Source organism: Bos indicus x Bos taurus, chromosome 9 (genome assembly GCF_003369695.1).
Source record: "Bos indicus x Bos taurus breed Angus x Brahman F1 hybrid chromosome 9, Bos_hybrid_MaternalHap_v2.0, whole genome shotgun sequence".
Lineage (NCBI taxonomy): Eukaryota > Metazoa > Chordata > Mammalia > Artiodactyla > Bovidae > Bos > Bos indicus x Bos taurus.
In genome coordinates, this window is record NC_040084.1 from 23,220,613 (window position 1) to 23,242,489 (window position 21,877).

Below are 21,877 nucleotides of genomic sequence, written 5' to 3' on the forward strand. Positions count from 1 at the left end.
CAGCACGGGGGACGGCCTGCTGGCCCCGCCCCGCCTCGTCGCCCGTCACGCGCGGCTCGCGCCTGCGGAACTGCGGAGCCGCGTTGCGAGGTTGCGAGAGGGTTTGGGGCTGTTTCCCTTTGAATGACCAGGAAGGGTGAGGCCCCCGCGGTGGCCCGGGGGTTGGGGCTGAGGGTCACAGGCCCTCAGAGCGCTGCGACGGGCCAAAAACAAACGCAGCCCCTGACTCCAAATTCGGGTCTCAGAGGGTGACAGGCCCACGTTCCTGGGAAGCCGGGGTTCCGAGTGATCCTGAGTGGGAAGAGGGTACCAGCCCCGAAACGGGGCCTCTAACAAGGTGGTCCCAGCCCCAGTGAGCGCCACTCGGCGCCCCGCATGCCCCTTCTCTACTCTCGAGGTTCATCTCCCAAACGTTTTATTCTGGGAATCTTTCTCGAGCCGCTCCTCCCCTCCCCGCCAGCTGGCATTAAACGTCGTTTTATTTACCTGGACGACCCCTCTCATTAAGCTGGAACCCCTGGGGGCACAAGCCAAGAGGATCCAAATCATCGGGACTCACATTTGCTGTCCCGGTCTGGGGTGGCTCCTGCGACAGGCGAAAGGCCCACCGGGCAGGGGTCCGTGGCGCAGAGGCCGCAGGGTCTGAAACTGGCGTGGAGCGCGGCGGGCCTAGAAGACCCCGGAGCCCGGGGATCCTAAGCCTTGCCTCGCCGATACTGCGGACCTCTCTGGTCGCTGCGGACACCGCCGCCCAAGCCGCACACCTTGGTGGGATTTGGAAGCTGGGCCCCTCGCCCTTCCCAGAATTCAAGCTTGCAGTGTCCGCAGGTGGTGCTTGCCAGCCATCTGCAACGGGATAACTCCGAACACTTGTTGAAAATCCAGATACCTGGACCCAGATCGGAACCGGGGGCGGCGGGGGAAAAGAGAATCTGAATTTTAACGACACATTTTGGGAGATGTGTATGCTAGATCTGGGGGTCAGGAAATAAAGCGGAAGAGTGTAAGTGTCCGGCTTTGTGCCCATAGCTCTCGGTGCGTAATAGCGCTCCTGCAGAGCCGCTACCACGGAAAGGGAACTGCGGGGAATTTCCCTGGACACCGCCGACGTTGACAAACCTAGTGTCCCTGGGCCTTTCCAGTTTTCCTGGCAGGTTGATTTCGAGTCAGCATGTCGGCTTCAATGAAGGAATGCCTTCAGCTTCAGCTGCTGGAGATGGAAATGCTGTTTTCTATGTTTCCTAACCAAGGAGAAGTAAAACTTGAAGATGTCAATGCCCTGACGAACATAAAGAGATACTTGGACGGCATAAGGGAGGCCTTGCCACCAAAAATCGAATTTGTGATCACCCTGCAGATCGAGGAGCCCAAGGTAGGTGCCCTGAGTTGTTTTCCTTGTTGCCAGGTTCCCGGATTTTATTGAAAACACGTGGAGCCTGAGCTTCCTCTCCAAGAAGCAGATAGAGAATATTCCAGATGCATATTTCCTTTACTTGTTTGAAAGGAAAATATGGGATGTTAGTTGTCTCCAATAAAGATCTTGAATTTTACATACATCTACTTACCATTTAAACCAATATGCCTGGTTTTTACAGTGCCATTATTCTGTCACTTGTCCAGTTTAACCAGTCCTGCTACTGTAGTATGGACTATCTTGTACATACGTTATGATTTCCCCAGATCTAAATGTTGTCTTTTTGGCAGCACTGTTTTTAAGGAGTGAATGACTGTTTCTTTGGTGGCACCATGACCCTGAAAGCAAATACAGGTGGAAAATCTAAATTCTGAAAATGAATTGACCTTCATTTTCTGATCTGTTTATCTCCAACAGTGTTAGCATCGCCCATGTAACAAGTGGTCCAGGCATTTGAGAACCCCTGTTATTTACTTACTCAGCCTTGGGTCATCATTCCTTCAGGGGAGACTCCCTGGCTCCCCAGACCTCGTGTAGCCCCTCTGGTCACACATTTCAGTGGATCCCTCTACTCTTCCATGGCCATGCTTCTCACCTTTGCAATGAAATACTTGCTGCATGTAATGGTTTGTTTAATGTCTGCCCCCTTCACTAGGCTCTAGACTTCATGAAGGACAGAACTAATGTCTAGCTTCTTGTGAAGAAGAAATACCTTGAAATATTTTTTTCAACATAGGGTACCTGACACATGCTCGGTGTTTGATGAATATTGGAAGGAAGGAATGCATCAATGGAAGGAGTTTGTGCAAAATTGTGTTTGTAAAGTTGTGCAGTGTCTGGCACACAGCTGACACACGTAACAGAAGCAGTAACTATTGTTGATACCTTGATCAGAATCATGCAGTGGCCATTGATAAACTAGCTTATGTGATTTCACGGTACTTAAATCTATTTGCTTTTCATTTTAAGGTGAAAATTGACTTGCAAGTAACCATGCCTCACAGCTACCCCTATGTAGCACTACAGATGTTTGCACGGTCTCCAGAACTTGACAGACAGCAGCAGCTGCTTCTCAACAAAGGCCTCACTTCCTACATCGGGACTTTTGATCCAGGGGAGCTCTGTGTGTGCGCGGCCATCCAGTGGTTACAGGACAACAGTGCCTCCTACTTCCTGAACAGAAAGCTCGTGGACGAACCATCGACACAAGCAAAGCCAGTCAAGAACACCTTCCTCCGGATGTGGATCTACAGTCACCATATATATCAGCAGGACCTCCGGAAAAAGATCCTGGAGGTCGGGAAAAGGTTGGACGTGACAGGATTTTGCATGACAGGAAAGCCAGGGATAATCTGTGTGGAGGGCTTCAAAGAGCACTGTGAGGAATTCTGGCACACAATCAGGTACCCCAACTGGAAGCACATTTCCTGCAAGCATGCGGAGAGTATGGAAACAGAAGGAGATGGGCAAGACCTGCGCCTTTTCCATTCTTTTGAAGAATTACTCCTTGAGGCCCACGGTGACTACGGCTTGAGGAATGACTATCACATGAATCTGGGCCAGTTCTTGGAATTTCTCAAAAAACACAAAAGTGAGCATGTTTTCCAGATATTATTTGGTATTGAAAGCAAAAGTTCTGACTCCTAGGAAGCTATGAAGAGGCCTCTATGAAGAGGCCTACATTAGCTATAACTTAAGCTCACTAAGTTATATTTCTATTAATAAGAGCAAAATAAAAGGACTAGTAGCTGGTTAGCATCATCGGTGGGGAAACCTAGCTCCAGTATTTTACCCTGGTATTGAAACAAACACATAAGCCTTTTAACTTTATAACAGTGTGATGGCGATGTTACCTCTGTGTTCTTATGTTAATTGAAAACTATTTCACGGTAAACTAATAAAAACCAGTCAGTCTAACCAATGAAGCTAATTTGATTAAAAAGGAGTTTTCAAAGCCCAGCTGAATGGCAGTGGTCAAACTGCAGCTATGAACTCATAAATATTAACATTTCTCCTTTTCCTGTCACTAGCAGGCAGGGGACGCCACACATTTTTCTCAGTCAAGTTGAAAATAGCAACTAAGAACACGTGTTTACACGTTTCTTTAACTTAAACTCTTCTATGTGGGGTTTTTCCTTTTAGTAAAACCAAATGCTAACTAACAGCGGTGACGCTGTGCCCTGTGTTGTTTGCATCGGCTGAGTCATAATACGAAGGATCATGCACCAATATTCTTGGTTGGGTTCTTCTCCACAGAACCAAATATGGTTTCTTGCCCACACCGGGTCCCACAGGTTGTGCACTTGGGTCTTCTTCCCTGTGCCAGTTTGCATCGTCCTGTGGGCCAAGGGCATTGTTGTGGATGGCCCTTCACCGTCTGCTTCCTAGAGGACAAAAGTGACGTCACCACCATGTCTTCTGAAAATTTCAAGCTCCACAGTCTTCACCAGCCTTCGTTAAAATGAATGTATTTTAATGATAATAGCCCCTGTTTACGCAGCTCTTACCGAACCTTTTTATTACAAGGCATCTACCCCTGGCCAGGAATTTCTAGGAGTCTCACCTGCGGTGAAGGACATTCCTGAGCTATCTCTACTCAGCTTTCTCTGGTTTCCTGGTCTTGGTCTCTCTTTACTACTGCCCTTTCCCAGGGAGCATTCCATTCTCCTGCTGGGTCACAGGCACTCCACTGATATACCCTGGTCCCCTAAGGATGTGTCCTCTGTAAGGATACCCCTCAGTCCCCAGAGTTGGGGGCTGAGATTCAGTGACATGGATGGAATGCCTCACTCCCCATTCGGGATGCTGTTAGATGCCAAAATTGCTGCGTGTGCTGGCGGCGCGTATAGAATCTTTGGTGAAACAGTCCATTCCAGTGTCTGGTTTTCCTCTGTGTCCAGGATGCAGACACGTGTCCTCGGGCAGGGCCAGGACGTGACAGATAGCAGACCCTGCACTAAGCTGAGTCTCCTGACCATGAGGCCTGGGAATGGGGTCCACTCTGTCCTGCCTGAGCTCTACTCAGCTCATCAGTTTCCTTTCAGGGCGCAACTCGGACGCTCACACCAAGACTCTTGTCGTGGGCCTGCCTTGCTGCTCATCCAGCTTGCCCGTTCGTGTTTTAATCGTGGCTTTGCACATGGCTGGGACTCATTTTCCCTGTGTACGAAGGGAAGAAGTAGGACTGACATTGCCAAAGACTCATTCCTCAGTCTTTACCAGGACTGAGAACAACACAGCATAGGAGTCGGCTTCCCATGTCGTCTCCCCAGAGCCATCAAGAAGCATAATCAGCGTTCACAGGGTTCAGGCCCTAAACAGATGTTAATTGTTAACTTTTTCCCCTTTGAACTGAGACAGTAATAGGTGCCATTCATCTAATATGTGCCTAAGCCACTCAGTGTTTTCTGTGATTAAATGAGCTAAAGTAGTCACAGAAAGGTAAGTTTAAAGAATATGAAAAAAAAATCATACATAATTCAAATGAAGGGAATAAAGTCTGGTTTTTGAACACTTTACTGCTCCTGGAGCTATTTCTGATGATCGTTTTTCAGGACCTACTTTGACATGTCAAATAGAAGCATGTACCAATGTTGTTGTTTTTTTTTTTTCCCCCTATCAGAAGCACTAATACTGTTCAGTCACCGAGTCATGTCCAACTCTTCACAACCCCATGGACTGCAGCATGCCAGGATTCCCTGTCCCTTACCATCCCCCGGAGTTTGCCCAAGTTCATGTCCATTTCATCGGTGATGCCATCCAACTGTCGCAGAAGCACTAATAATAGAAAGGTAGATTTTATAGAAATATATATGTTTTATGTAATGATAATTCAAAACTCAGCTTTGTAGGTATTCTAGAGTAGATACACTGCTGGTTTGTATGCCCAGCCTCATAGGAGCGGGTACCTCTTTACACACACACACACACTCTTACACTAAGGAAACTCCCCTTCCCTGGGGAAGTGACTGGAATCCAGCTGGCAGTCTCCTGGAGAGATGGTTTTGAACTCTTGCTGCTAGAATCCCTAATGCCATCCTCCTTCCTGGCCTATGGAATGCTCAGTTGACCAAAACCACCTGTGAGCTATTAACACCTAACATCTGCCCCCTTTTTTTCTGGAGTCAGAATCAGCCTCTGTTGCTTGTAATTCAGGAATCCTGATACTGTATACATATATGTTTAAAATGTTTATTTGGAAAGAATGCTCGTTATACATGCTTGTGTCTTTTTAAAGCTTACTAAATTAAATCAGTTTTTCTTCAAGTTTGTTCTCTGCTTTTCATTCCTTGCTGGTCTATTTTGTTAGGCTAAGGACAGAGGATACTCGCATAATGGATTGAAGAGTGGGTCTGATGAGCTGACACATCATAACACAAGGACTTCAAAAACATTGCTATATTAAAGCAGAAATATGTTGCCTGTGAACTTGAGTTCCTGTTTGACTGCTTACAAGCTATCCTTCTGAGAACTTGAGAAGGCTTTGCAGGAGCCTACCTGAGGCCTTCATATAACACTCTTGAGCAGGACAATTTTCTTTCACTTCAAGTGGGCCCAGTACTAAGTTGAAAGAATAGGTATTTTCTGAAGGGAATGTGGTTTGCTCAAAAATCCTGATTTTATATAAAATCCTAATTTACTCAAAATTCTCAGCCCACTGGATCTCCCTCATAGGGTCCACATGGTAGAACCATGTTTCCCTGCAACCTGAATCAGCTGGAGAGGTCTTTTTTTCCTGAGCCCAGTCAAATCTAGAAGCATTTGGATCAACCCATAAATGGGCTGGAGCACTGCACATAAAATTCAAAGAAAGCCACCAAACACCGAGGGTCCGCCTTAGTTGTAGGTGAAATAGAGCACAAGATTTTCTCTTCACTATGGCCGGAATATTCCAACACACCAGGAAACTGGACCAGCACAAAGCTGGCTGAGGTGGCAGGCTCTTGTGCTTTCATGGGATTTATCTTCTACTGTCCAGCCTGATGTATCGTAGCAGGTATCCAGAGAAGCGATGACACCTGTGCTCTAGGTCTTATGAGCACATATCATCAATGTGTTAGTCCAGCATGATGCCCTGTATAATGAGATGATCAAGGTCTAGTATCAAGAATTATATAATGGCACACAGAAAGTTAATGGAACACTGCTGCTGTTGCTGATAAGTCACTTCAGTTGTGTTCGACTCTGTGCGACCCCATAGACAGTAGCCCACCAGGCTCCACCATCCCTGGGATTCTCCAGGCAAGAACACTGGAGTGGGTTGCCATTTCCTTCTCCAATGCATGAAAGTGAAAAGTGAAAGTGAAGTCGCTCAGTCGTGTCCGACCCTCAGGGACCCCATGGACTGCAGCCTTCCAGGCTCCTCCGTCCATGGGATTTTCCAGGCAAGAGTACTGGAGTGGGGTGCCATTGCCTTCTCTGACAATCTTTAATGTTGGTTATCAAAAACTGCTGCTACAGGTGTCCTCTCCTTACTGGAATAAAGACAAAACAAAAAATGTGCTGGCCAAAATATCTACCTACTGATTTGCTCCAAGAAAGATAACCTGTTTGACAACTGCTACAGTTAGAATTACAATCTGATTAATGAGCATAATGCTGTCATTCTTAAAGCCCTATCTGTCTCTTACACATGCCAAAGATCATTTAAGTCTGGACATGATAAGAATCACACCTATGTTTCTTTTAAAGCTTTTGATAGTAGGATTTATCTTGGTGAATCATTTGGTACTCCAGCCAGAATAACTCTTATTCTATGCATCATGGAAAGATTGAAGGCAGGAGGAGAAGGGGAGGACAGAGGATGAGATGGCTGCATGGCATCACTGACTCAATGGACATGAGTTTGAGTAAACTCAGAGTTGGTGATGGACAGAGAGGCCTGGCATGCTGCAGTTCATGGGATCATAAAGAGTCAGACACGACTGAGCAACTGAAGTGAACTGATGCATCATGGATCCAGTGTGGGGTTGTTGCCTTAGATGATGAAGAAATCAATTCTAACTCTTCACTGTGAAAATAACTAGACAATGGATTCATTCATATAGCATATGCTTTATCTCATAGACCATCCTGGCTTCAGAGCTGTTGCCAGATGATTTCCAAAATGCCTAGTGGTTAGGGTTTCCCTGGTGGCTCGGCACTAAAGAATCCACCTGCAGTGTAGGAGATGGAGGAGACATAGGTTTGATCCCTGGATTGGGAAGATCTCCTGGAGAAGGAAATGGCAACCCCCTCCAGTATTCTTGCTGCAAAAATCCCATAGAGCGGGGAGCCTGGTGAGCTACAGTTCATGGGGTGGCAACGAGTTGGACATGACTAAAGTGACTAAGCACATCTATCTTTCTGCAATGCAGAAAATCCTAGTAAATGGAGCCTCAAAGGTAGATTTTGGAAACATATTTATGAGATTACAGAGTTCTTCACCGTAGAGGTCTTTCATTCATGTCTGTGCATGTAAGTTTAGTGAGGGCCTTGACACTATCTTGGTGGCTCTGATCCCGCTTTTCTGCTGTTGTTGTTATACATACCGCTTATGTGGGCTGCCCCCATTTTTTGGCCAAAGCCAATTTAATATTCAACTGGGCTTCACAGGTGACACTAGTAGTAAAGAACCTGCCTGCCAGTGCAGGAGATGTGGGTTCAATCCCTGGGTTGGAAACATTCCCTGGAGGAGGGCATGACAACCCACTCCAGTATTCTTGCCTGGAAAATCCCATGGACAGAGGAGCCTGGAGGGCTAAGTCCATAGGGTCACCAAAGAGTTGGGCACGACTATCGGGCACGACTAAGGCAACTTAGCATGCAACTTGCTGTTCAGTTGATATGCATTACTGCAGCTGTATCAGTTGTATACACCAGCACCCATTTTTCTAGATCAAGACCTGTGCTGTCCTAGTTGTTCAATTTTTTCAGCATCATTTCTGGCTCTGGGAGCCTGTGATTTACTGGCGACCGCCAAAGATTTCTGTAGGCCCAACTATACTTATTACACTGTCCTGGTTAGTACCCTTTGTCTCCAGTTGTTATTTGCTGCAAAGTGCTGCTTTTAAGCATCTAGTAGCCCCAAGATTCTGATGTCTCTATTGAAATAAAGAGCTCCTTTTAACTATAGCAATTCCCAGCTTATAGAGAAGAGTCATTAAAATGCTTTTAATGTCCCCAATAAAATATTAGCAAATTAGATTCAACAAAGCATTAAAAGGATCATATACAATGATCAAGCAGGATTTATTCCAGGGATGCAAGGATGGTTCAACATCAGAATGTCAATCAATGTGATACAGTCATATTACCAAATGAAGGATATAAAATCAAATGATCATTTCAAATAGATGCGGGAAAGGCATTTGACAAAATTTAATATCTATTAAAAACTCTCAACAAAGTGGGTATCAGGGAAACATATCTCAACATCATAAAGGCATATATGACAAGCCCATAGCTAACATCATTTATACTCAATGGGGAAAATCTGAAAGCTTTTCCTCTAAGATCAGTAACAAGACAAGGACGCCCACTCTTGTCATTTTTGTTCAACAAAGCATTGGAAGTCCTAGCTAGAGCAATTAGTCAAGAAAAAGAAATAAAAGACATCCAAATTGGAAAGTAAAAAGTAAAACTGTCTCTATGCAGATGCTGCTGTTGCTGCTAAGTCACTTCAGTCTTGTCCGACTCTGTGCAACCCCAGAGACAGCAGCCCACCAGGCTCCCCCGTCCCTGGGATTCTCCAGGCAAGAACACTGGAGTGGGTTGCCATTTCCTTCTCCAATGCATGAAAGTGAAAAGTGAAAGTGAAGTTGCTCAGTCGTGTCTGACTCTTCGCGACTCCATGGACTGCAGCCCACCAGGCTCCTCCGTCCATGGGATTTTCCAGGCAAGAGTACTGAAGTGGGGTGCCATCACCTTCTCTGAAATGCAGATGACATGATATTAAATATAGAAAATCCTAGAGACCCTACAAAATAATTTTAGAATAAAGAAATAAAGTTTCAGGGTACAAAATCAGTACACAAATTCTGTTGTATTTCTATACACTAATAATGAATTATCAGAAGAATCAAGAAAACAATCCCACATATAATTGTACCAAAAAGAATAAAATACCTAGCTATAAATTTAACCAATGAGGTAAAGACCTGTACACTGAAAACTATAAGACACTGATGAAAGAAACTGAAGATGACACAAATAAGTGTGAAGATATTATATGCTCATTAGGAAAAATAATATTATTAAAATGTCCATACTACTCAAAGCAATCTACAGATTCAATTCCTATCAAAATTACAATAACATTTTTCAGAGATATAGAAAAAACAATCCTCAAATCTGTAGAGCATGATAAAAGACTCTGAATAACCAAAGCACTCTTGAGAGAACAAAACTGGAGACATCACACTCCCTGATTTCAAAGTATACTACAAAGCTACAGTAATCAAAACAGTATGGGGAATTCCCTGGTGGTCCAGTAGCTAAGAATCCACACTGCAATGCAGGGGATGCAGGTTTTATCCTTTAATAGGAAACTACAATCCCACATACCTCAGAGCAACTAAGTCTGTGCACCACACCTACTGAACCCGTGTGCCACAAGTAGACAGCCTACACGCCACAACTACCGAAGCCCACGTGCTCTGGAGCCTGAATACCACAACCAGAGAACCCACATACCACAACTACTGAAGCTCGCAGGCTACAAGTAGAGAGTCCATATGCTGCAACAAAATATCCTGCATGATGCAATGAACATCCTGTGTGATGCAACTAAGATCTGATGCAGACAAACAACTAAATAGATGAATAAACAAACAGTGTGGTATTGGCATAAAAACACACACATAGATCAGTGGAACAGATTAAGAGAGCCAAGAAATCCACACATATATGATCATTTATGACAAAGAAGCTAAGAATATACAATGGCAAAAGGATAGTCTTCCCAACAGATGCTATTAGGAAAACTGGACAGTCACATGCAAAAGAAAAAATACTAGACCACTATCTTACACTATACACAAAAATTAACTCAAAATGGATTAAAGACTTGAATGAAAGACCTAAAGTCCATAAACTAGAAGAAAACAGGTGCTAAGCTCTTTAACATCAATTTTGGCAATGATATTTGTGTTTGGCACCAAAAGCATAGTCAACAAAAGTAAAAATGATGAAGTGGGACTATATCAAACTAAAAAGGTCTTAACAGCAAAGAAAGCCATCAACAAAATGTAAAGGCAACCTACTGAGAGAAAATATTTGCAAAGTACATATCTGAAAAGGGGCTAATATTCAAAACATATAAAGAACTCAACTCATAAGTAAAATCTGATTTCAAAATGGGCAGAAGATTTGAATACAGTTTTCCAAAGAAGATATACAGATGGCTAACAAGTACATGAAAAGATGTTCAGCATCACCAATCATCAGGGAAACGCAAACCAAAACCACAATGAGATAACACATTAGAACAGCTATAATCAAAAAGACAAGAAATAAAACATGTTGGTAAGAACGTGCAGAAAAGGGAACCTTTGTGCACTGCTAGGGGAATGTAAACTGGTAGGTACAATCACTATGGAAAAAGTACACGGGTTCCTAAAGTCATTAAAAATAGAACCACCAAAGATCCAGCAATCCCATTTCTCAGTATTTGAGGAAAATAAAAACTAGTTTGCTGCCCTATTGCAGTAATATGCACTACAACCAAGACATGTAAGTATGCAATGGGTAAAGAAAACACACACACCCCATTAAAAAAAACAAAATCTTACCATTTGCAACAACAGGATGGACTTCAGGGGCATTATACTAAGTGATATAAGTCAGTTAGAAAAAGACAAATATCCTGTAATCTCACTTATATATGGAATCCAAAAAAAAAAGACAAGCTCACAAATACACAGAACAGGTTGGTCATTGCCAGATACAGGGGATGGAGGAGTGGGCAAAATGGGTGAAGGGGTCAAAAAGTATGAATGATCAGTCGTAAGTCATGGGGATTTAATAGCATTGTTGGTAAAGAACCCAGCTGCCAATGCAGAAGATTTAAGAGATGTGGGTTCGATCCCTGAGTCAGGAAGACTCCCTGGAGGAGGGTATGGCAACCCACTCCAATATTCTTGTCTGGAAAATCCCATGGACTTAGGAGCCTGACACACTACAGTCCATGAGGTAGCAAAGAGTTGGACATGACTGAAGCTACTTAGCATAGCACATAATGACTGTAGTTAATAATATTGTATATTTGAAAGATGAAGGCTGAGCGCCGAAGAATTGATGCCTTTGAACTGTGGTGTTGGAGAAGACTCTTGAGAGTCCCTTGGACTGCAAGGAGATCCAACCAGTCCATTCTGAAGGAGATCAGCCCTGGGATTTCTTTGGAAGGAATGATGCTAAAGCTGAAACTCCACTACTTTGGCCACCTCATGTGAAGAGTTGACTCATTGGAAAAGACTCTGATGCTGGGAGGGATTGGGGGCAGGAGGAGAAGGGGATGACAGAGGATGAGATGGCTGGGTGGCATCACTGACTCGATGGACGTGAGTCTGGGTGAACTCTGGGAGTTGGTGATGGACAGGGAGGCCTGGTGTGCTGCGATTCATGGGGTGGCAAAGAGTTGGAAACGACTGAGTGACTGAACTGAACTGAATACAATTTTAAAAGTTCTTATCACAAGAAAAAAAGTTTGTAACTAGCTATGGTGATTTATTGTGGTGACCATCTTGCAATATATAAATATCACATTACCTTGTAAACCTGAAACTAATATGTTACATATTAAATATACCTTGATTTTTTAAAATGCTTTTCATTGACGCTACTAATCCCTTCATCAGTCTATATCTCGACTTTAGTGAAAGGAGGGTCACCAATAGGTCTTCTTGGGAGACTTAGGGGATCATTAGGATTGAAATTGTCAGATTTGCCCACTGCAAATCTACTCATATAATCCTATCTTTGTAAACTTTGAATCCCTTTATATTATTTCAAGGAATATTCATGTTCTCAATTTCATTTAGTGTGCATCATTGTCAAGTCTACATTTCAGTCAACTAAACCAACAAGCAGAGGCATTTTCAGCTGCTCAAGGCAGCACATTAAATGCAGGATCTGCAGTCGGTGCACCCCATTTATCAAGTCTGTGTGCGTGTGTGTTGTCACTCAGTTGTGTCCAACTCTTTATGACCCTATGGACTGTAGCCAGCCAGGCTCCTTTGTCCATGGGATTCTCCAGGCAAGAATACTGGGGGTTGCCATTTCCTCCTCCATGGGATCTTCCTGACCTAGTGATCGAACCCACGTCTCCTGTGGCTCCTGCATTGGCAGGCTGGTTCTTTACCACTGAGCCACCTGGGAAGCCCTCCATGAAGTCGGCCCAATCCCAAATAACACTGTTCCATCCTCAGAACATTTTCAGAATTCCTGAGATTTTGGCAATATAAATGAGCAAAGTCTAGACTTTTTTTGTTGTGAGTCTTCTCCTCCTGGGTTTGCCTTTCTAATTGTATCCACCACAGCTCCTCTCCATGCTGGTCTCTAAATGATGCCTATGGAGATATGAGACATCACCCGGGAGGAGGAAGAGGGGATGGAGTGAGGTTGTTACGGGCTCTTCACACAAGGCATTTACAACCTCTGTAGGCAGAAGAGCTCCCATGCTGATGAGCAAGGAAGGACTTGCCAACTGTCCTGGTTTGCCTGGGAGTGAGGGGTCTCCTGGGACACAGGATGGTCAGAACTCAAGCCTGGTTTAGAGTATTACAAGTCCTCCAAATCCCCTACCCAGAGATCCCCAGTCCAAATCAACATCCTCCTGTGTCCTGGTCAATACTCTTTAGTTTCACATAAGAGTCCTGGTGAGGTTGTGAATGCAACTCCTCTTAAAATTTGGCAACCAGCAGGATGACCTATGATTTTGGGTTTCTGTTGTTTCAGTCTTATAGCAAGTAACAGGGGCACTGTATCAACCTAGAGGGGTGGGATGGGCAAGGAGATGGGAAGGAGTTTCAAAAGGGAGGGGATATATGTATACCTATGGCTGATTCATGTTGAGGTTTGACAGAAAACAGCAAAATTCTGTAAAGCAGTTATCCTTCAATAAAAAATAAGTTAATTAGAAAAAAAGGCATTTTTTTTCCCTAGAGTTTATACAGGTCAGGAAGCAACAGTTAGAACTGGACATGGAACAACAGACTGGTTCCAAATAGGAAAAGGAGTTCGTCAAGGCTGTATATTGTCACCCTGCTTATTTAACTTATATGCAGAGTACATCATGAGAAACGCTGGACTGGAAGAAGCACAAGCTGGAGTCAAGATTGCTGGAAGAAATATCAATAACCTCAGATATGCAGATGACACCACCCTTATGGCAGAAAGTGAAGAGGAACTCAAAAGCCTCTTGATGAAAGTGAAAGTGGAGAGCGAAAAAGTTGGCTTAAAGCTCAACATTCAGAAGACGAAGATTATGGCATCTGGTCCCATCACTTCATGGGAAATAGATGGGGAAACAGTGGAAACAGTGCCAGACTTTGTTTTTCTGGGCTCCAAAATCACTACAGATGGTGACGGCAGCCATGAAATTAAAAAACGCTTACTCCTTGGAAGGAAAGTTATGACCAACATAGATAGCATATTCAAAACAGAGACATTATCTTGCCAACAAAGGTTTGTCTAGTCAAGGCTATGGTTTTTCCAGTGGTCATGTATGGATGTGAGAGTTGGACTGTGAAGAAGGCTGAGCACCGAAGAATTGATGCTTTTGAACTGTGGTGTTGGAGAAGACTCTTGAGAGTCCCTTGGACTGCAAGGAGATCCAACCAGTCCATTCTGAAGGAGATCAGCCCTGGGATTTCTTTGGAAGGAATGATGCTACAGCTGAAACTCCAGTACTTTGGCCACCTCATGAGAAGAGTTGACTCATTGGAAAAGACTCTGATGCTGGGAGGGATTGGGGGCAAGAGGAGAAGGGGACGACAGAGGATGAGATGGCTGGATGGCATGACTGACTCGATGGACGTGAGTCTGAGTGAACTCCAGGAGTTGGTGATAGACAGGGAGGCCTGGTGTGCTGCAATTCATGGGGTCGCAAAGAGTCGGACACAACTGAGTGACTGATCTGATCTGATACAGTGACTAGAACTGAGAATTTAAGCCCCTGAGCCTAAATTATCTGTTTATGAGTCCATCTCTGTAAAAGCAATCAACCTATTCCACAGTCCTCGATTTCTTCACTTTATACTGTTAAATGGCAGCACCCACTTACCAGGCAAAACCTTCCTATCCTTAGATAAGGCAATCCATCCATTTTTCACTTCATGTTTGTGTTTGGCCGGCAGGAGGTGGCATGGGAGTGGGGGAAGGGTACCAAAGATACATTGCTACATCAATTTTTATTAACTTACATTTTTTACCATTTGTATTTAGGTCTTTCATCCATCTGAAGTCTTCCTTTTTACATAGGGTGAGGCAGGGCTCCAGTTTCCATTTTCTCCATGTAGTAGGTCGGCTGTCCCAATCCGGTTACTGAACACCATTCTTTATGTACTGATTTTTGTGCTACTTTTGTAACTATTCAGGGCGTCCGTCTGTGAGCTGTTCTATTACACTGTTCTATATGTTTCTCATGACTCTGATGTATATACCTGGATGTTGGAGGCTTAGTGTGAACAAAATAATGCAAAAATAGGGGGACTTCCCTGGTGGTCCAGTGGCTAAGACCGCGCTTCCAATGCAGGTGGTCCGGGTTCCATCCCTGGTCAGGGAGCTAGATCCCACATGCTGCAACTAAAACCACCCCACCCACAACGAAAAGACCTTGCATCCCTCAATGAAGATCGAAGATTCTGAGTCCTGCAATCAACTCAGCACAATAAATAAATGATAGAAATAAAAAAGAAATGTAAAAATGTATAACAATATCTCAATTCTTTTCATAATATTCTGGATATATTGGTTCCAATAAAATACATGAACATGAATTCTACCTGTTTCTTCTTTTTATTGGAGAAGGAAATGGCAACCCAGTCCGGTACTCTTGCCTGGAAAATCCCATGAATGGAGAAGCCTAGTAGGCTACAGTCCATGGGGTCGCAAAGAGTCAGACACGACTGAGTGACTTCATTTCATTTCTTCTTATAGGACCACAGAAATTACTCATGTGTCCCACTTTCTTTTTTTTTATCAGACAGTACTGTTCTGACTGTACTCTGGCAGATGCAAAACAGACGATGGAGAAAGGTAAACACGGATGCAGAGTTCCCCTCCTTCACTTATGAGCTCTGCGGACATGGCACGTTAAAGTATCTACTTCATATGGGAATGGTGAGGACTTCATTAAATAAGATAAAGGATGCAGACTACATGGTACCTGATCATCCAATGTTTGCTTCATTATCTTTCTCTGAGGATAACGAAGTAGCTCACTGTTAACAGTATACAGCAAACATGTACTAAATGACCACACATGTATTAAATGAATGAAGTTCAAAGTGAAATCAGCTTAGAATATTTTTAAAATTCAAAATTCTCAATCATATGACTGCCAAAACCCAGCACTGTCATTTTTAAGCGTAACAATATTTTGAGAAAAAGACAATTACTTCCTCATTTTATTCATTTGCTTTTTCTAGTGCTTTAATAAATCATTTGCATAGGTAAATACATTTAGTTAGAGCTACAAGACAACATGAAAACTAGACAAGAAATGATGAAAACTAGAAAAGGCATTCCAGATCTTTTCAAAATAACTATATTGAGGCAATTCTTGACTAACCGTTACCTTCAGAAATACCCCTACCCCTTCTACTACAACAATTTGTGTAACTTTCAGTGAAATCATTTATTACTACAGTTTATCCGAACATTTTCTTATACTCCTTGAAAGCCTTACTTCAAAAACAAGAAGTCTCCATATAATTCTGTAAATAAATAGTAAATGTTATTGTACCTGAGCTTAAGAATTTTAACTTGTCTGCACTGGTTTATTAATTTCTAAAGTAAAACCTGAAATTAACGTTCATTTCTGGACTGTAACTACTGATAGTCATTAGAATACTTTAATATCTGATGTAAAGAAGGTTTCTGATATTAGGGAAGAGGTGACAAAATTTTCTTCAAACTCAGAGGAAGGTGAGTTTGCTGTAACACAATGAGCTCTTAATTACCTGAGCTACTCAAGGGGACGCTTGGGCAGGTTACTCAGTTGGGAACCCCGCTTGCCTTGACTCTGGAGATGTGTGTCTGAAGACGTTGACCCCACAGGCAGCCCTTTCTCAAGATGGCCCCCACTCTCTCTGCTCTGCCCACTTCTCAGGCTGTGCTCAGCTGAAGCCACCAACCTCAGGACAGGGCCATGGTCTGCGAGGGCCCAGCAGCAACGTGCAGGGCTGAAGGACGGGGCATTGGTCGGGGAGAAAGAAAGGTGCTTTTACGAAGGGATTTCTGATGGAGGACCACGGTGTTAAGGAGACGGAATAATGTCGAAAGAGTATTAAAATCTAAGGCTGCACGAGGCATTGTAAACAGCAATGATCTTTCTTAGAAATGTTAGAATTCTGTTGCATCAAAAGAGCACATATAATCCAGGATTGGCATAAAAATACCTGAGGAGTTATTTTTCTCTAGGCAACAAAGTGTTGTTTCTGTTTTTAGCGAAAGTTCGTCCATGCCTAAATTGATTTTAATCTTTTAAGTCGATTTTTAATAAAGTGAGCAACAAAAGAATTATGGATTTTAATACTGATCATATCAATTTATTACTAATTTTGGACTCCCCCTTAGTTCCCTATATAAAAATGATGGGTTTCTCAGTGGTAGTTACAATAGCTTTTAAAGATAATTAAGATGAAAACCATAAATAACCAGAAAGTAAATGAAGCAAATTGTTCAATGAGATAATCACACTAAAGTATATTAATATTCTTCTGTAAATTTTTAGGTTGTTAAAGTAAAATTATTGTAATCTAGCATATTATGAATCGTTATAAAAGATTTCAATCTTTGAAAATCATGAAAGACTTCAAGACCTCATTAATGGAGTTAGAAATGTCAGCTATTATGCTACTAGTCAAGTTTGGTCTGTATTTTCTGGGCCTCTTTAGGCCAAGGATAACAATCAGGTAGAATCTGGTCATAGTCAGTGCTATACATCTGAGAGCGGACAAATGCTTCCTTGTTTGGGGGTTCAGGATAAACTGTGGCTGTCTTTTCTTGGTATGCATCTTTCACAATCTAGAAATAAAAGAATATTAATTATTTTAATGAATAGAGGTGATGATGAGCACATCAGAAACTTTTCATCTGATTTCATTAACAGATGAATGGATAAAGACACAGTAAATAAACACAATGGAATACTAACCAGCTATTAAAAAAAGGACAAAATAATGCCATTTGCCACAACATGGATGCAACTAGAGATTATCATACTACATGAAATAAGTCAGAAAAAGACATATGCCATATGATACCAATTATATGTAGAATCTAAAACCTGACATAAATGAAGCTATCTATGAAAGAGAAACAGACTCATGGGCACAAAGAACAGACTTGTGGTCGCCAAGGGGAGGACTGAAGTAGGGGATTGAGGTTAGCAGGTGTCAGGTATTATCAGTATACACAGGATAGAAAAACAGCAAGGTCCTACTGCAGAGCACAGGGAATTATATTGAATATGATAACCATAACAGAAAAGAATATAAAAAAGAAAGTGTGTGTATGTGTGTGTGTATATATAAAACTGCATTGCTTTGCTGTACAGCAGAAATTAATACAACAGTGTAAATCAACTATACCTCCATAAAAAAATAAATTTTATATCCATTTCAAAAGATTAAAATAATTTACATCTTGCCTATTCCCAAAAACTTCAATGTATTATAATAAGAACACATGATCACAAAGATATAAAGTGAAAAGGCAATCATGTAACAAGAGGAGACTATGATGTCAGCAACAAAGGAAAGTGTGGCTGCCAGAGATTTACTCATGGGTGAGCCTACCAGAATTTCTCAGATGAGTCAGTCTTAAAAGCCTTGAAATGACCTGATAGTTAACTTGAACTCAATACCTTAAACAGAGTTTGAACTCAGATATCCTGCACTTTGAGCAATCTCGATTTTGAGCCTCCTACAGAATCTCTTTATTCATCCCACAGTTAAGGCGACGCTCACCCTAATCTGTGGGGCTCCGGGGGCAGTCTCCGCGCCCCCTGCCTGACTGGTGTCACAGAACCTCGTCTCCATGCCTTTCTGTCACAGTCCCCATTCTAGTCCCCGGCCAGGGTGATCCTCAGCACTTTCTCCTTTCATAGTTGTCGCCTGACATGTCACACTTTTCCTAACTTTACTTGGTCCCACATGGTTACACATGATGCTTTTATTCTTTAAAACTCAAAAACAAACACACAAAACACTTCCTCTCAAGTCAATTTCAAACCTTGCCTTCCCATCATGTATCAATTTGATTCTCCTCACTTTGCTGAGGAAATTCCAACTAATCAGAGAAAACTCTCAATTTCTCATCATCTCAAACTATCTCCTCCATGTCTTGACATTTTCTCCTCCCCTGTGTTGAGAAAAACGGATTCCACTGTCAAAATTAATCACTCCCCATGTGCTCTTTAATTCACTCCAGTTTTTTAAGAATGCAATTCTTAAAGAGCTGTTTGTATGACAGACTTATTTGAATAAGTGTGATTTTGAAGAATATTAGAATGATTATCTCTTCTCAATGTAAAATTATGCATTTCTTAAAAATTAAAGTTATAAAGACTGTGCTATATTATGGATAAACGCTTATAAAAAATAGGAATCAAAGTATGTGAATACATGCTTATACCTTATTATAATGATGTTAGAAAAGAAAGCAACCCAATGAAAAAAGACTGCAACCAAACACACCAAAATAAAGGATGACAATACTTGCATTAGAAAAGTAGAATATCAGGTATTTTCCACTTTCCAGAGTGCCTATGAGATGGTATTACTATGTTTTAACAGATATTCTTGAGTTACAATTCACTGACAACAAAATTCAACCATTTCAAGGGAATAGCTACCCACTCCAGTCTTCTTGCCTGGAGAAATGTCGGAGTCCTTTGTACTCTCCTACTGTCCTTCATCATCTTACTTTCTCCTCTGATCATATGCTACTCCTTTTCATTGAAATCTTCAAAAGGAACTTAACATGACAATGTGATGTTCCATGCACTAATAATCCAAACTATTAGGGGTTTAAAACTAGTAGAGACAAATTGGGACAAACCATGAGGATACTCTTCCATGAACAGATAACCAAGCAGAATTATTTAAAGGTTTTTTTTGTTTGTTTGTTTGTTTTGATTACTTGGTTTTTGAAGCACTTACTTTCAATCAACAAGATAAATAATGACGTATGAATCCTAAGCGGGACTGTTTTGATAAATTTGTTAATAAATTTTTACTTTCAGCCAGGAGCAATTCTGCCTCCAAGTGGACATTTGGCAATGTCTGGAGACATCTTCAGCTGTCACATCTGTTGCAGAGGCTACTGGCGTCTGGTGAATAAGGACCAGGGATGCCGCTAAACCATCTATAATCCCTGAGTAGCCCCCACAACAAAGAGTTACCCAGTGCACAGAGAGTCATGTGCACAGGCCTGAGGTTGAGAAATTCCAGTTTCAACATGTGACTACTCCTGTGGGCTGAACTATGCTACCCCAAAATGTGATGCCTTAACCTCCAGTAACTCAGAGTGGGACTGCATTTGGAGACAAGGTCTTTGGAGAGATAATTAAGTTAAAATGAGACCGTTTGGGTGAGCCCTAACCCAAGCTGACTGGAGTTCTTGTAAAAACGGAAAATACGGACACACAGAGAGCCCCCAAGGATAGGCACACACAGAAGAAAGGCCACAAGAGGACCCAGTGAGAAGGTGGTCATCAACAAACCAAGGAGAGGCCTCCAAAGAAACTGGACCTGCCAACCCCTTTCATCTTAGATTTCCGGCCTCCAGATCTGTGAGAAAGTTAATTTCTGTTGTGTAAGTCACCCAGCTGGTGGCAGTTTACTATGGCAGCCCTAGCAGATGAATACAACCACCCTACAAAAAAGTCCATTTCTCTCTCATCTTAGTTACAGAAAATTATGGTTCTTCTTGACTATCTCCTTGAAGAGTTCATCTGCCACCTCAACAGCTTTGAGTTCTCTGTTCTCACTGTTTTGCTTCCTGCCCAATTTAATCAACTGTGATTTTTAAGATGTCGCATATCACAGAGACTTGGGTGGTTAAAGGCCTAAACGTCACTCTATCATACTTGCAATATTGTGGTGACTATCACAGTGTTATATGAAAAATACCAAACAATAAAGGGTGAAGTTGGGGAAGCTTAGCTGAAATGAAAGCCTGATGAATTACTTCAATTCTGGGAGAGAAAAAGAAGGGTAGGGGAATCAAAGATTCAACCCATGCCGAAGGATCAAATACACTTTCTACGCTCTGTCAGGGCACCATGCCTCATTTCTCTGACTTCTGACATAAGAAGTGGACACAGACGTCTCAAGGAAGTACATTTTTACTACCGTTTCACTGTCTAAATATGCACACTTAGCCATAGAAGGAAGGAAAAACAATGAGACTTGAACCACAGTGGTTTTACCTTTTCTGCAATTTTCAGAGAAACATCTCTAATGGTGTCCAAAGGAGGATAAAGCCGGCCCTCCTCCAAGTGTTTATCTGATACTTGCTGAGCTATGACCTTAAAAAAAAAATAAAGACAAAAAAAAATACTTCATATCATACAACGTGGTAGTTGTGAGGAAAATGGTGAATATCGTTATAGATAAAAGCAGATCACATGAATGTCATGAGCACTTGCGTCTCTCCCTCTCTCAATGGAAAATGGAGCTCAGAGAGGCTTAGAGACTGGTGTGTGTATGCGAGTGTTTTGGAGACTGGGGGGAGAAGATAATTAGCGAAAAAGATGGTGATAAGCATCTGGGTTTCCTCTTAACTCAGTTCCTCTTCTACTGCACCGTGAAATGCTGGCAGCTTTCTGACCCGATGCACTAGAGCACCGGGGGCAGAGGAGTAAGCAATTCAGAGGACAATGAGAGAAGTGACAGGAAAGGGCCTGGAAGCAGAGCGGGGAGAGGTCGGTCATGCCTGACTCCCAGCTCACGTACTCTTATATGGGAGGCAGACAGGAGACTGAGACAGCTATATCTGAGTCACACTGCAGAGCAGGATATTAATGTTACACAGATTTTGGATCATGTGAACCATCTAATCAGCTTCAGCGTGGGCTGTCCCCACACACTCCCTGTTTCTAAAGGAAACAGTGTAGACATAAAAATGTGCTACAAGGGTAGATATTTTACGTTAAATGTTCTTATCACACAGACACACACACACACACACATAATAAAGAGGGTGGGAAAAACTTCTGGAGGTAATATATTTGTTTATGGTATGGATTGTGGTGAT

The 21,877-nt window shown here is 42.4% G+C and overlaps 2 protein-coding genes across 2 annotated transcripts in view; one reads left to right on the forward strand and one right to left on the reverse strand.

Moving 5' to 3' along the window:
- The first annotated feature begins 44 nt into the window (after positions 1–44).
- Positions 45–5,680, forward strand: RWDD2A (RWD domain containing 2A). Its single transcript, XM_027551015.1, has 3 exons — positions 45–136; positions 1,143–1,372; positions 2,384–5,680. Exons 2-3 carry the CDS (start codon positions 1,172–1,174, stop codon positions 3,059–3,061), a joined length of 879 nt encoding a protein of 292 aa, XP_027406816.1. The 5' UTR covers positions 45–136; positions 1,143–1,171; the 3' UTR covers positions 3,062–5,680.
- Positions 5,681–16,003: 10,323 nt separating this feature from the next.
- ME1 (malic enzyme 1) overlaps positions 16,004–21,877 on the reverse strand; it is a 224,529-nt gene continuing 218,655 nt past the window's right edge. Inside the window, exons 13-14 of the mRNA XM_027551016.1 lie at positions 21,051–21,149; positions 16,004–17,641 (exon numbers count right to left, since the gene is read on the reverse strand). Coding sequence (XP_027406817.1) covers positions 17,474–17,641; positions 21,051–21,149 — 267 coding nt within the window. The 3' untranslated portion in view covers positions 16,004–17,473. The remainder of the gene's footprint in view (positions 17,642–21,050; positions 21,150–21,877) is intronic.